The following is a 16,309-nucleotide window of genomic DNA, read 5'->3' on the forward strand; positions in this document are numbered from 1 at the left end:
GTTTGAATTTATTTCAAACGTGGTCGGCCTTTGTATATCTACTTGGGATAATTCTGTATTCATTCAATGAATAATTTATTATCTCGTTCTATGTATAGAATAAAGTCGTTAATTATTAAGATGTAATTAACTGTAGGTATCATTTAGTACATGTGCAGAGGAAATGTGTAAGACATAACAATATCTAAATGAATGTACCTATATATTGCATATATTTAGCTTTGTATACTTAGCATTGTCTTACTAAGACTCTTAGCATGTTAAAGCATACCCTTTTGTTACAAGAGATTAATGCTTAAATTAATGATAAAGTGATACCATTACATACATATATTTACAGTATATATGACTCATCTTTCTTTTTAAATTCACTCATTTATGATGTCAGAACAGTAGGAAGTTAAACCCCATTTCATTTCAATTCATTTATGATGTTTATTAACTGATATACTTTAGTGGTCAACTACGATGTGACATCAGAGGATTTTTGACTTCATGCCCTTTCTTTCCAAAGCAGAACAAAAATATTCAAGACATAATGGATAACTGAATGGACATAACATATTTATTCAAGTATGCTGTAATGGCAGTACCTGATATTCGAGAATCTAGCTTTTAAAACCAATTTGGTACCAAATAAATGTAAACCAAGGGGACTACCGATACCGGTATATTGGTTTACATTCTGACTGGATTCCAAATAATATTGATATACAAAATCGCTACAAAAACAATAACAATGGCAGTAATATAACATTCTTAACCATCATCGGACAAATGAACATCAGATGAACCAATAATCAATAAGTGTTGGACCAACACTCAAAGTATCAATGAATGGTACCCAAAATTTGTTTGACCAGGCAGTTTTATTCCATCTGCTGCTATTTTATTTGACAGAAATGATTTCAATTTTTACAGAAAATAATTAGAATGAAGAAAATGTAACAGGTTTTAAATTTCCTTTGGAAGCTGTTAAAATTTGAAGAAATTGTAGATGGCATCAGTATTTTAATCTAATTTCTTTAAAATTTTACAAAATATATTGACAGATGAAGGTTCTTTTTTCCACAAGTGACATTTGTCATGAAATTAACTTTAATGTTTTAGAAACACACATTGTTTTGTTGTCAACAAGTTAATGGAATTTTGTTGTACACTGATCACAAGCTTCTGATATTTCAAATCCAATTGCAACTGTCTCACCAAATTTATCTTCATTATTTTTATCATTTGATCGGGTATCTAGTTCAGAGAGACAGTTTAATCTTTTAGAATGTCTCCCTCTTGAGATAGAATGCATTCATTTCTTTCATGTTTCCATAGTAACACAGTTTGTTAATCATCAATTTTTTTTTATCATTTGTAATGAAAGCTGTGAAAATTTCAATTTTGGAGATAATTTGTTAGCAATAAAACTGAGAACTTGGTTTGAATTAGTATAATGTACTTTGACATGAGAACAAATCAATAACATTAACAACCTTTTTTACCAACCTTTTCTGCCTGAAGATCAGTTCATAAAAAAAAGAAAATTTTGGATGAACACGAAAAACTACTTTTAAAGCAGGCATTTAAATCAGTTCAATCATGTAATCACTGTGTTTAAAACTGATACAAAGATAGTTGAAAGAAAATTATTTTATTGTAACTATCACTGGCTATCATCAGTTTAGTTGAAAACAACTCAAGTGTTAAATAAGCTTATTATTTGAAAAAATTCAACTGATTTCACTGTACTGTAAAACACGAAAATGAACATTTCTAGTGTTATTATACGCCTACATTTCAATATGGTAGTATATTGTTAAACAGTAGTTATAGTGCCTGTGAGTCTGGGTGTTTTTTTATAAAATTTTCTGGAATAGTAAATTAGAATGGGAGTTAAAGATTGTCTTTATGTATTTTGAGAGTACTGTTAATATTGTACCTGTGGAGTTAAGCTTTACCAATTTTCCTAAAATTTTCAGGGATAGTTATTATTGGGGTATCCTATAAATTTTGAGCATTTTTTTTTTTTCAAAATAGGTCCAGAAGTGTGGCCACTGTCTAATACGATTTGTTTTAAAAGGAATATTGTATTTGTATACTAATCCATAGAGTTTCATTCTTCACCGATTTTTATCAAATTTACAGGAATACTTAGTTTTGGGGTATAGATGGTCCCAATTAATTTAGTTCTAGAGGTATGGCCCCTACAGAGTTCAGTTGTTAACTGATTTTGATAAACGTATTAGGAACACTATTGGAGTAAAAGATGGTCTCCATCGATTATGAGCATATATTTAACAATCTGGTTCCACAGTTGTTTCCATGACTTATAATAAACTTATGTATGTCTTTCATTCACAATACGATGTTAAGTGTTTACAGTATACCAAATTAGCCAAATGACTGAATAAAGGCAGCTGTATTTTTTTCTCATTTTTCTTTGAATAAAAGACTAATGGCCAGAATACAGCATGTAGATCAGAAGGATTACCATACATGTATAATGTGGAATTTTTCTTGTATTATTGCTATCGAAGATCTATCTCGTTGAATAGAACATATTTAGTCAATCTGATATCCGCTCACCCTGTATAAATGATTGATCGAATGTTATGTCTGCTTTGTCTCACTGAAGAAAGCAGACAGAAATTAAAGGCTGAATGTAAAATATGAAGATAAATGGTTTATCGATGTTTTCTTGTACAAAAAATCCGAAGATAACTCTTTCTAGACATTACTGATTCGTATATTTATTCTGGACAAATATGAACAATTCAGAATTCTAAATATTCTACAAATTAAGTTACACTAGTTACAGTCCTTTGATAGGTTATAGTAGTATAATTATTCTGCAGTTTAAATGAAGAAATTCATTATTTCACATGGTATCTATGATGAAAATGAAAGTGTGTTTTAGAAATTTGGAGCCACAGTGACTATATATATATATATATATAAGTGAGTAAGATGCCGGCTCGTTAGTCTGGGGGTCACAGGTTCGCTCCCGGTGTTGGCCGAGAAACTTCATTTGGATTTTCCAGCGTGGTTTCCCCTTGTCTGGTGCAGGATGGATGGCCTGACAAGGACAGCTGTCTAGTCATTCTGATTGGACAAATAAGCGAGGTCCCGTGTACACATTGGCATGTACATAAAAGATCCCTTGACATTTGGAGTTTGTTATAAGAGTAAGCCGTAGTGCCGCTGTGCGGGCAAAATTTCCCTCATCGCACACTGTATGACCTATGCCCGACTTCTTTAGCCCAGTCGGAACAGAACACTAGAATGTTAAACCCCTTTTTATTTCATTTTGTATTAGAAATACTCTAAATCTTGTCTCAAAGTTTCAATTTGACAAAATTACTAAAAATAATATGACCTCTTTGATTTGGGTCAAAAATAGAGAAAGCAAGTGTTAAGATATAATTGATTTTGTGGTTTGACTGTCAACATTGTAAGCCAAAATTAAACTAAAATTAGTGAACAAGTCAACTTCACTTAAAGATACATTCCCACAAAAGTATTTATCGGCTAGTTATTTCCAATAAAAGTGTGGCAATTTTTGTATTTATGGAAAGTAGAGACACCCAGTCTTACTAGAAAAATACTGAATTCCCTGAAAAACAGCCATGGAGTGCAAACAAGACAAAAATGTATGAGTATTCCTAAATGACAGGCTGTCTGTTTAGCTGAGCTGTCTGCTTGAGTGACCTAAGTAGCACTTTTTATGTGTTGATCCAGTGGCTAATGGTTGTGAGAATAATAAGAGAATTAAACACCCAGGCCAAATTTAGTCTGAATTAAGCCCAACTGTTGTTGAGCAAGGAACATGATGTTAGGGTAACTATTAATTGTTGCTATTTGGAATAGTCATGTTTCAGTCATTTAATATAATAAATTGACATTTTACACCACCAACTTGAGTTCTTTTGTATAAGCTGGGGGGGGGGGGGCGGATGTTGTCAGGGGCTGAAAACACACATATAAGTTTCGATATTTATGCTAGATGGAAAGCAAACTGAGGACAAATACAATCTGATAATGGATTAGAGTAGTTTTCTTCCGATTATAAAGCTTTGAGAGGGGTTCAAAGCATATTTTTGATAGATAAATTAGTTTAAATATGTTTTTAGTCCAAATATATCATCAAATCACATGGTTTGTATATGGGAAGGCATCTTTAATCGTTTGAAACAAATAGAATTAAATACTTTATTTTTTACTGAAATCAAAGAGGTTTATTAACTTCTTCAATGGGGTAACAGAACTCGCATACAAAATTTTAAATTGTTCGCTTGTATTAACTCAGGCACAAAGTCAAGCTAAAAAAGAAAGGTTATCCAAGATTTTGTGAAAAATTACCACAGAGCTTGAAATACATGTAGTTCCACTGCACTGTGATAAACATTTATGGCCGTCTTTATTAGCCTATTTTCAAGTTTTGGGGAGAGGTGTAAGGAATTTAAAAAACTTTTCTTCAAATGTTCAGGGTCATCAGTCAAATCAATTGTTAATGGAATCACCAATTTTTATATGCCTACATGTGGACATCATCCCTTATGACTCTTGTTTATTTTAATTTATGATGGTTTCGAAGCACTGAAACATTCATTATGTGAAACTAAAATTGTGACCAAAAGAAGATTCAGAATCAATTCTACAAATAGCAGATTTTGTTCTTCACAACAATGAATTTGAATTTTCTTGTGTATTTTATGGACAGATATCTGGGACCGCCATGCGAACTCCATTTGCTGTTAGGTGGAGCAGAACAGTAGGACATTAAACCCCATTTCATTTCATTTCCGTTTGCTGTGACATATACTAATATTTATATGTCATACTGGATGAAAACCTATTATGAACCATTACCAAATAAACCAGATATTTCATGCAGATTCATTAATGATATTTGGGCTTTATCTTCTCTCTCACTAGAAGAATGTAATAAATTTGTTTCGGCATTAATGGTAAATCAACAACATACAAAGATCAAATTTACTTTAGATATAAATAGCAACTCAGTTAATTTCTTAGATGTAAAAGTCCTCAACGAAAGGGATAAAGTTAGAAAGGGATAAAGTCTATATGTGACCCCCCACAACATACTGAGTCACAATGAGGAAATGATGTATAGTTTGTTTGAATTGGGCAAAAATTGACTGAGCTGTGTCCATTAGAAGCTACCCAACTCACAAAAGTAAGTTTTGAGAAAAAGCAAGTCAAAGATTTGGTATGTTCCAAAACAAAATCCCATAGCAACAAGGCCATTTATCTGCTGTTTTGTCGTTGAATATATCTTTCCATGGGTTTTCAGGGGTGCTGAAGACGAAAATCGTAGTAAAAATTTGATCCGACTATTTCCGCAATTTATTTCCTATATTTTGTCGTTTAATATGTTTTTATTTAGGATTTCAAGGGTGCCGACGACGAATATCGTATTAAATGCACTCCTTTCGTAATGAAACATCCACAACACATACGGCATAATATTCACATGATAGTGTTATACTGAAGAACAATCTATACAATAGTAGTCTGTTGTGTATAATATAACTTTAGTGAGATTAACTCAGTTAATCTCATCAATTAATTAGCACCTCAGTGCCAGCTAGTGGTCAGGAGATTAAGATTGTTGATTGGATAATCATCAAAGAAGCCGAAACAGGTGTACGCGTGTTCATTTAACACGTGAATTAAAATAAGATTTTGTGTGTACGATAGGTCTATTATTATTTTCAGGTACCGTGACGTTATCAAAATATGATTCCCTATAAAAATGTCAATTTCATAGTCAATGCTTACGTTCACTTTCGTGCATTTTGGCTTTGATGTAAATATCAACATTATTCAGAGGATACTCAATGGCAGACTCCGGAATCGTCGCATTTCGGCTCGTTGGTCGTTCTCATTTTTTTCGACCCATCGTGATAAGAGAATTTTAAACAATAATATCCCAGATGCATTCCTTACTTTGCATGCCGTATGAAGAAGCAACGTTAAATGGAATTTAGCTATCAATAAAATTCTCTCCGAAAAGAACATTATTGGCCATTTTGTTTATTCCCATTTAAGGCGTATAGATTATTTTTTTAAAGATGATATGAGATATCAAACAATCACCACTTGGATTAATTATTCGGAGTAAATAATGAGTTGTCGACGGCTTTATCATTGACCCGTGACAGTTAATTAGTAATAGTATTACTCAATGACACACACCCGCTTGTCGATTAATTTACATCATCAGCCATGTGGTTTCGATTAACACTCAACGGCAATCTATACGATCAGAATTAATTTTTTTTTCTGCCACTTATCAGAGTGAATCGCATATAGGTACCCAAAAACATTGCCAAAACCAATAATTAATCGATAATGTCTTGCACGCGGTGTCCGGGCCAATCAGCAAAGGAGTTGTGTGGACAGCATGGCAACAGGTGGGGTTTATTTTATTTTTTTTTTGGGGGGGGGGGGTAAAACTCGATTGTATCCGTTCAAAATCAATTCATCGACAATATTTTGATCATATTTATAAACTAGAGATTCTCCGCTTTACAACGATGCCAATTGTTATGCAAGAGGAATGACCGGTCGTCCCACTGTGAGCGAAGAAAAATAACTAATTTCGCCAAGAATTTTGAGAAATAGGACAGGTTTAAGAATACGGTACTCTTACAAAACGTTCAAATACAGGTGTTTTAAAATGTTTTATTGCTATTTTGATCTTCTGTGCCGATAGATAGTATATTTATAGACTCATTTTTGTGAAAATCTCAATTTCGTTCAAAATCAATATTTTCTCTTATTTTGTCTTTATCTCATTATTGATTCTCCCGCATTTCGACTCATTTAGATGCGGCCGGTCACATATTGCAAGAAAACAGAATGACATCATTATCTTCCACCATCAAGTTGTCATCCCAAACACACCTTTAACACTTTCCCTTATAGTGTTGCTGTACATATAAAACAGATTTGTAACAAAGATAGCTGGACCAGGTGACACCTGAAAAAGTTTGGATCCTATCATAAACAATCCGGATCTCTGTTCATCATTGGTCAAATGTCAATATGCAATGCAGAAATATCAGCAACAAGAGGATATGCTTACTACATGAAGCCATTCAAATACAAAGACACAAACCAACGATGAACAGAGATCAAGGGTTATTCCTCCCCAGGGCTTATGACAATCTTATTACATAATTATTTGCAACTAGGCTAAGCATAAAATACTTTCTATTTAATCAATAATTAACATTCAATAATAGTCTCATCACTATACAAGATTAATAATCTAAATTATGTACATGATTACAATAATCTCTTTTTAAATTGATATTTAATAATTGGATTTTATTTTCCTTTTCAGGCCATTATTCATAGGTCTGTAGAATGGTTGTTGTTATTGAAATTTAATGCACTTAAATAGTAAAAATCCTGCCTTAATAAAAAATCTTTTTTTTTTAAGCTTAATTAATAGAAGCCCCCATTCCTTTTTATAATAGATGGATGATATGATTTGAATCTGAAGGAATCACAATAGCATCCGGTGTAAATACTACCCACAAATTTAATTACTTGGCCTTCAGGGGACTTTGATGGTTTGCGTATGGGTTTTGTATTTAAGTGAAATCACTTACATCTACTACATGCATGTATCAACACTTTTCATTGATAATATTAATCAAATTTCATTTCATCTTCTTTCAGGGTGTTGTGATTATTAAAACCTGATCAAATCATTGTAAATACCCCACAACAAGTTATCCATTAATCAATTTGTTTTGTTTTCAGGTAAAGTGGTCTATATGTGGTATTGGATGTTGTTATTAGCATTACACTTTTAAATTAGATTTCCTTATTCGTGGTACATGTAATTAGAAGGGTGTCTCTGGTTGGTCAGCATTAACCAAGTATTGCTTCTTACATGTATATTAATGTCTTGTTACATTTCATATTTTATCTAGTCCCGAAATGACCTAGTTTGTGTTGAGTGGACGTTAAACCCCATTTCTCTCTCTCTCTTTCATATTTTATCATTGCTTGATAATGACTAGAGAAGCCTAGTCAAAACGTCGCTCAGTAATAAGCAGTAAATGTATTCCACAGAATTGTGGGGGGGTTGGATAGCCGAATGGTTAGCACGCGCGCGCTGTATCATACGGCCTGTATCATACTGGCGTGGTTTCGAATCCCCGGTTGTACGTGACAAGGAGTAGGGTCGCCTGTCCAACCTCGTGGGTTTTCTCCGGGTCCTCCGGTTTCCTCCCACTGCTAAAGACCCCTACGCGCAAGCGAATTATTGAAATAAAATTAAACCATATGTTAGTCCCGAAATGACCTAGTTTGTGTCGAGTGGACGTTAAACCCCATTTCTCTCTCTCTCTCTCTCCACAGAATTGTGACCTGTATACTGTCTTGTTATAATCAACAGAATTTAAAGATACTTTCCTGGGTATGAACTGGGTGGTTTGATGATATAATTAATTAATCTATCAAAAATTTGCTTCAAATCCCTCTCAAGACATTGTATTCGCAAGGAAATACCCCAAGCTATAAAAAAGCTATTAAAAGAAGTCATGTCTGTGTCACGTGACTTGGCTATTGCGGTACCTAGTAGCAACAGTTGCGAAGCCAGAGGAGATTTCCTAGCATATAAAAAATGATGTCTTTAATCGCTGTCCATTTATCAAAAATATCGAAGCCTAAGTAAATTTTCACATATTCCCTGCATACGTCTTTTTCCATGTTTTTTTTTTATCTGAGAAACTGTTGTACGTTTCAGTCTCTCACTTTTTCCACTTCTGCTCACCCTCCAGTTTATAAACATATACATCGAATGCTCCCCAACACCAAGAGGTCGGATACTCAAGCAGACAGCCCTTAACTGTGCGTGCTCCATGGATGTATTTCAAGGAATCCATTATTTTTCTAGTAAGATTGGGTGTGCCTACTTTCCATATATACCAAAATTCCAATATTTTATTGGGAAAGTATCTTTAAAGTTCTATTATAAATAAATGATAAGCTAGAAAGGTTACCAAGGCGATTGTCTTAAATAGTTATTATCAAGGTTCATAACATAATAAATGAGAAGAAATCACAAGTTGTCAATGTCAGGATTAAAGCCTATGGCTCAAATCATGCAGGATAGCACTTTTAGATCATATTTTGTGTAAAAGTCACCTTGAGTTAAGTAGTTCATAACCCAAAGGCAACATGGTTATTGGAACTGGTTTGAATCATATAATTCCCTAGTAAATATTTAATATATAGAGAGTGTATCCCTGTGCAAGTGGAATGCGGCAGGGATACACTTGAGTGAACCATTGAATAACCCGAGTGGTGTTCAATGGTCATTGGGTTCTAACTACATGCAAATCTCAAAATACACTGTCATCACCAATAACGTTAGAATTCATCATAGGTTCCGCCCTTTTTTCTAGTGTTGAAGTCATTACTGTTTAAGGCAATTCTGAAAGTATCGCCATTCTGGACAAAAGTAGTACGTTTTTCCAGCCATTGAATACAACCATAGGTTATTCAATGTCTGTATTCAATGGGTGTATTCACAATGATATTTGCTTGTATTTGCATATAGTTATAGAATATAATGTAAACTACTATGTAAAATAGAACAAACTAATTCATAAAATTGACTACAACTAGTATAAGTTTCAGTTGTAGAATTTATTGATTTTTTAAAAAGGTAATTTTTTTTAATAATTTGAACGTCAGTTTAAGGTTAACTCTTGATATTGACGCAACTCTTTACACCAAGGATTAAACAGTGACTTTTTATATACCCACATTGAAAAGTGGTTATATAGAGTGGACGCTCTAGAGGCTACAGTTAGTATCTGATTGACTTCAAATTTATACACAGTGTTTAAGGTCATAAGACCAAGAAGCCTATTGATTTTCAACTATTTCTGATAATTACTACCAGAGTTATGGCCTTTGATCACATTGAAATATCTTATGGACGCTCTAGATTTATACACGGTGCTTAAGTTTAAGGTCATGAGTCAAAGAGGCCTACTTTTTTTCAATGATTTCAGATTATTACTGCCAGAGTTATGGCCCTTGATCGCTTCGAAATATCCGATTGACATAACATTTATACACAGTGTTTAAGGTCATGAGATGAAGAAGCATAATGATTTTCAACGATTTCTGATAATTACTGCCAGATTTATGACCCTTGATCACTTTGAAATATCTTAATATCCGATTGACTTTAAATTGATACACAGTGTTTAAGGTCATGAGATATGAGGAAGCCTAATCCTTTCTTTAACGATTTCCGATAATTACTGCCAGAATTATGGCCCTTGATCACCTTGAAAAATATTGTGAATGATCTAGAGGCTATTTATAATTGCCCTCCTTATAGTGGACCAATTTTTGGTATTGGCTCTTGGACTAAATGTATAACTAATAGCTTATTGTAACTACTATATGTCAATAAAATGGTTTATTTGTCTATAAAAATGAATTGGCATTTTCCTTCCATAGTAAGTTGATATCTAACAAATTTCAACCTAATATACAACAATTCATCAAACTGTTTCACTGTCATCAATTGTTTTGTGATTTATCTACGAGTAGTCTTCATCTGCCCCGACAACAATTTAGAATAAAATCGAAACTCGACAGAACTTAACAGAATTTATAGAGGGATAGGGCAATCAAATTTCAAAATGACCTGGAGGCAGCAGGGAAAGAGGGCTTTTAGAGATTAGATGTCATTTTGCACCAATTAATGTGTATTTTCACACATGTGTATTCTAAGCCTTTGTTAAGTATTAGTTTACAGAATTTACACATTTTCTGACATGTAAAATCATCATCATCCCTATCTTGGAAAATAGTTAAGCATGAATATATAGCCAGTCTGAAATATGACTGCTAAGATTATGGTTAAGGCCCCAAGAGACAGGAAAATAACGAATGGTTCCAATTTCATGCTACATGTACTGAAACAATTTTACTCTAAACCCATTTTGATTTCATTGAATAAACAAGACTACATATTTACTAACAATCCCAAACTGACAATCCCTGCCTTTTATTTGCTTTATTGTAATTAAAAGTCTGGTTTCCATAAACATTCCAATATCAGAAAATGTTTTCAGATTCAGCAGACATAATATAACTCAATTTTTATTACAGACTCATCAAAATGATCGCGAAACAATACGACAGAAGCTTGCAATGGGAACCGATGAAGAGTACTATTACAATGAGAGAGCGTTTAAAAAACCAAATTTTCAAACTCGATTACAGAGTGGTATGAATCTACAAATATGTTTTATGAATGAAGCTATGAATGAAGCTGGTCATCAAGAACAGACAGCAAATAAAGATAATATAAAAGACAATAATAAAACACAAATACAATCAAAAACACAACAAATAGAGGTTGGTTTATTTTAGTCTTTTTATTAATCTTATAAAACTTATTTAGTTTTCTCAATTGAAAGGGTGATCAATTTTTGCATTGTGGATGTAATCTTTACAACAAGTTTTCTGATTCTATACATGTAGCTGTATGGTTTGACAATTTTTTCTCAGTTATCCATTCTCAGCCACAAGTTTTAGGAACAAATTTGTTTTTCTACAAATTTTTTTTGTAGTCTAAGCCAGCTAATAAAGAAAGAATTCCAGTCAACAAACGCAATATTGATGACAAAGATACACCTACCTATCATCCTTCCAGATTAAAAGAAGAAGCAAAAATAGCTTTAGCCCAGGTAGGTTTGATAAAACACAATTATATTTGAATATTCAAGTAGTATTCAATCCCTCTGGGTAAATTTGTTTATTTTGTCTAAAAGTTTCAACACAAAATATTGAGTTGTTCGAAAATGATTAACCTGGTGATGCAACTTCGGAAAGGTATTTGTACAAATATGTACTTCTAATAAGTGACTTGATGAAGGCAACCATCATTCTAGGGCATGGTTATAAAACTGGTTTCAGACACCCTAGAGTAGAATTTGTTGTCTATCAGACAAAAAGAATGATAGTATGCCTGTCTTCGAAATTTCAAATAGTTACATGGGACCGAGACAAGTCTTTCATGCAAAATTTCAGTTTTATGTGCATAACTACATGTATATATCTAAAACATATGTGTTAATATATTGATAAAAACCACATCTGATTTAAATAAACAAAATATGTGCTAAGAGGATTTTTGATTCAATCCGAGAATACACTAGTTTGCTGTCACTCATTAGATTGCTAATGAAGAATTGTATGTAACAAAAGCATTGACAGGTTCTTAATGTCACAGAAGTATCCAGTGGATTTCATTAATTCATTATGCTTTTAAGCACTTCTAAATCTGAATATTTGTTTCAATTAGATAAACTTTGGGGTTATAGGTTTTGATTCCACAGCCTGAATGTCATGTGACCAATCAGAATGATAGGTTGTATTAAAGATGCAATATGTAAGAGCTATGGTAAATCTGCCTATAGCAGGTCCTTCTTTTTTACTCCAAATGTTATATAAACTATTATTTAGACATTTATTCACATGAAAAGCCTATAATCAACTCTTTTGAACATCGGAGGGCGAAGATTAAAATAGATTTAAAATTTTAACAATAAAATGGACGATGAAAGCTTAGTCATGTTTGTCAAGTACCGCTGCTAGGATAATAAATGATCTATGCTATATTGTCAAACAGTCATAACTTTTTCCAGAACAAAGTAATTTTAATGAAGTTTTCAATATATTCATTTTTCATTATCTATTCTTGAACTATTATAGCAAGAGTGTCCAGCTGTTTATCTGAAATCTTACATAATGCATCTTTAATGTGTTGCCAGATACAGTTTGGGGAGAATAGTTTTTATTTGACAGCCTATCTGTCATTTGACCTATTAGTATTAGTATAAGAGTTTGTCATTACTGGTTGCCAGTCAATATTCTTTCTGAAAATCCCAATACTATCTCTTCTACTTTAAGTTTGAAATATCCCTCAATATTGTTAAAATTTTTGAATTATAAATTATGATGCTGATTAGCAGACTAATGAAAATGTTGGTTTATTGAACTGGAAGAAATCTAGGTTTTACACAGTTGGTACTTGTATTTAAACAAAGACCATTTTATATTTCTCACGATTATCATTATAAATTTGTTGTTTTATATTACATAGGCTAGTACTATGGCACATATGCAGTTAGAAGTTGAAAAACAATTAAAGAAGAAATCTCCAATAGCTGATATGGTATGTGTGAATTTATTAAGTACACATTCTATCTAATACATAATGATGTTAGAGAAGTGCTCTTTTGACAGATTTTCCATATTGGCTGTTTTTTTAGCATAAGGAGATTTGTATTTCCACACTTCTAGGATTATATCAGCCTGTACACATTATCAATTAATAATCATTCTATGTCCATACAGCCATAGGATTTGGAAAAAAGGATAAATTCTTTTTCCACAACCCTCCCAAACAAGCTACTTCCCATACTGCTAGATTAAATTTTCTCTAATATCTTTTTGTAATTTGAACAAAATTGATAAAATAAATAACTACTTCTTTTCATGAAAGCAGAGAACTAAGATATTGACAAGTTATTTCAATGACAGTCTAGAGGATGCACAAAATGTCAAGTATAATGTTTTGCAAGGAAAATGAATCATCTGAAAATGTCATTTGTTTAAAATTGAAAAGTTATTCTTCTCAATTTTCAGTCAATGATTGAGATAACAATACTCTCAATGGCTTCTTACTGCTTAGTCTTTATTAAAAATTTACCCTAATCAATATTCAAGTATATATTGATCTAAGTTTTGTAAATGTAGAAGTAAAAAAATAAATAACATTTTGAAGGCATGGTATTTACTGGAATTTTCAGGTTGGAATACCCAGTCTAGGAGATGGGAGACGGAAGAAATTCAACCGCAAACTTCTGGAGGAAATGAATCTAGCTCAGCTTCAAATTCTAGTCAACGATGTTCATTCTCAAATAGAAAGTGAGTAAGAGTGGAATGGAGATACTAATTATAAATGACCCTTGTGCTTATATGTAATGGGCACCAACCAATCAATACTGTGTCTCATGTCAGTCATAAGCATTAACCATCCCATATAGTACCTCACAATAAATATAAGCAGTTCAGTATCTCAAGTGAGAGAGAGAGAAATGGATGTGGTTTAATTTTATTTCAATAATTCGCTTGCGCGTAGGGGTCTTTAGCAGTGGGAGGAAATTGGAGGACCCGGAGAAAACCCACGAGGTTGGACAGGTGACCCTACTCTTTGTCATGTACAACCGGGGAATCGAAACCACCCCAGTTGACTCAGTGACAGACGTTATGATACAACGCGCACACACTAACCATTCAGCCATCTACCCCCCCAGGTATCAGGTTAGGTTGGGTGGGTTTGGTTAAACCAAAGTGTAGCCAGTAGAGTTAAATACATCAGCAGTATAGGGAAGAACAGTGTTGTACGAAAAAATGAGACCAACTATTCCAGTGTGAAAGAAATATTAGTTTCCAAACAACTCAGCAGCAAATCCAAGTCTAGAATCTTTTCATATTGAGAATCCATTCAGGATATTTTGGACAGATTTCCGTATCACAAACTGGGTTAGTGAATGTCTGAATCTGCATTTCTTTAGATTCAAGTGATCTGGTCATTGGCATGTAAAAAGATTGGTTTTTTTTTTCATCTTAAAACAATCAAAACTTGGATTCATTTTAATCAATTGAAACCTCAATAAAATATAGAATCTGAACATAAAAGTAAATGCTATGTAAACAAGCCGTACAGACAGACAGACAGACAGCTGTATCCATTTTAATAGTCCCATTGTAAGACAAAACAACAAAATAAGATATTTTAAAGCATAATATTTATTTAGCCTACACTTTACCCATAGCTTAAGGATATATTCTGTAGATATATAAAGGCTTAGCCTACTGGTAATGATAAACCATTTGAATCTCATCTAATCAGCTTTTATATAACCTTAGCTGCTGCTTTTTAATACGATCTTTGACATTTGAAATGTATATTCTGTATTGTGTCAAACTAGTTTCTCAAATAATGAAAATATGACAAAATAATAAGCAGTTTATAGATGTCTGTTTGATGTCATATGTTGCTGAAGGTTGAAAAGATATTCACAGTTTCTCAGAAAAATAAATAATGTAACCAAAATATAAAAAGACTGTTTCATTTAAAGACTCAACATTAACAGTATACAAAATTTTGGATACAAGGAATAAGGATAAATATGTGAATTATTAACTATTGTTTTGTATTATCAGACATGGCCATTTAGCAAATTCGAATGTACTGCATTAATATAAATTAACTTGCATATAGCTGAATGAGTTATCACTGTATTTTTTGTCTCTAGATTTAAATGAAGAATTAGTACATTTATTGATAGAAAGAGATGATTTACATATGGAACAAGATTCTATGTTAGTTGATGTAGAAGATTTAACACGATATGTTTCACCAGCTAAATGGTAATATTATATTATTGTATTCACCACTTCTTATTCGTAATGCTTCATGTTTGTGTGTAAATATTTATATTTTAGAATTTAGTTATTCACCATAATTATAGATATTTAAGAATTATTTATAAGGTTTTGTTTTCAGTTTACACATGATACTGTAGTTTGACATTTAATTATGATTATAGTAATGTAACCTAAAGTAAGAACTGTACAGATGGGCCCTACATTATCAAATAACATACATGTACGTCCATTTGTTGACTGGGGACCACAGCAATTTCTGTCCCATCTTTATAAATTTTATATGCATCAGGACAGGCTTCAGCTCCCCCACACAACCACCCCAAAATAATTTGCAAATATGTGTTCATTAATTTCAAAATTGTCATGTGTACGTGGCTCCCTATGCTGACAGACTCTATCTCTTTTTTTTTTGTATAAGGCAGGTAGGTATTAAAAAAAATATAGGATGGCAAATTTAGGTTTGAATCACCTGAGAAATAGAAGGTGACTTGTATGGCCAATCCAACATTTTACCAGTAATTTTGAAAACAGATAGTCCGCAATTTATTTTTGTGTCACATTTAAACCAAAAATAAATTAGAAACGGTTTATAGTTAAACCCATGGATCAATTGTCCATGGAGATTTCATGTTGTTGCCCTTGAAACAGTAACCAGTTCAGAGTTAGGGACAAAATAAAACATTCATATTCAATATAATCTTCCTACACATATTGTATCTGCTAGGCTGATTGATCTTTCCTTAGAAACATGGTTATAGTTGTTGATTATAACCACCTTGTTACCAGT

The 16,309-nt window shown here is 32.7% G+C and overlaps 1 protein-coding gene across 2 annotated transcripts in view; it reads left to right on the forward strand.

Moving 5' to 3' along the window:
- Positions 1 to 16,309, forward strand: part of LOC126812891 (uncharacterized) — a 90,390-nt gene that overhangs the window by 69,797 nt on the left and 4,284 nt on the right. For both annotated transcript variants that reach the window (XM_050539111.2, XM_050539112.2), the window contains 5 exons: positions 11,170 to 11,418; positions 11,634 to 11,750; positions 13,169 to 13,240; positions 13,878 to 13,995; positions 15,390 to 15,504. In XM_050539111.2, the coding sequence (XP_050395068.1) occupies positions 11,170 to 11,418; positions 11,634 to 11,750; positions 13,169 to 13,240; positions 13,878 to 13,995; positions 15,390 to 15,504 (671 nt within the window). The remainder of the gene's footprint in view (positions 1 to 11,169; positions 11,419 to 11,633; positions 11,751 to 13,168; positions 13,241 to 13,877; positions 13,996 to 15,389; positions 15,505 to 16,309) is intronic.

The sequence above is a fragment of the Patella vulgata genome, chromosome 1 (genome assembly GCF_932274485.2).
Source record: "Patella vulgata chromosome 1, xgPatVulg1.2, whole genome shotgun sequence".
Classification (NCBI taxonomy): domain Eukaryota; kingdom Metazoa; phylum Mollusca; class Gastropoda; family Patellidae; genus Patella; species Patella vulgata.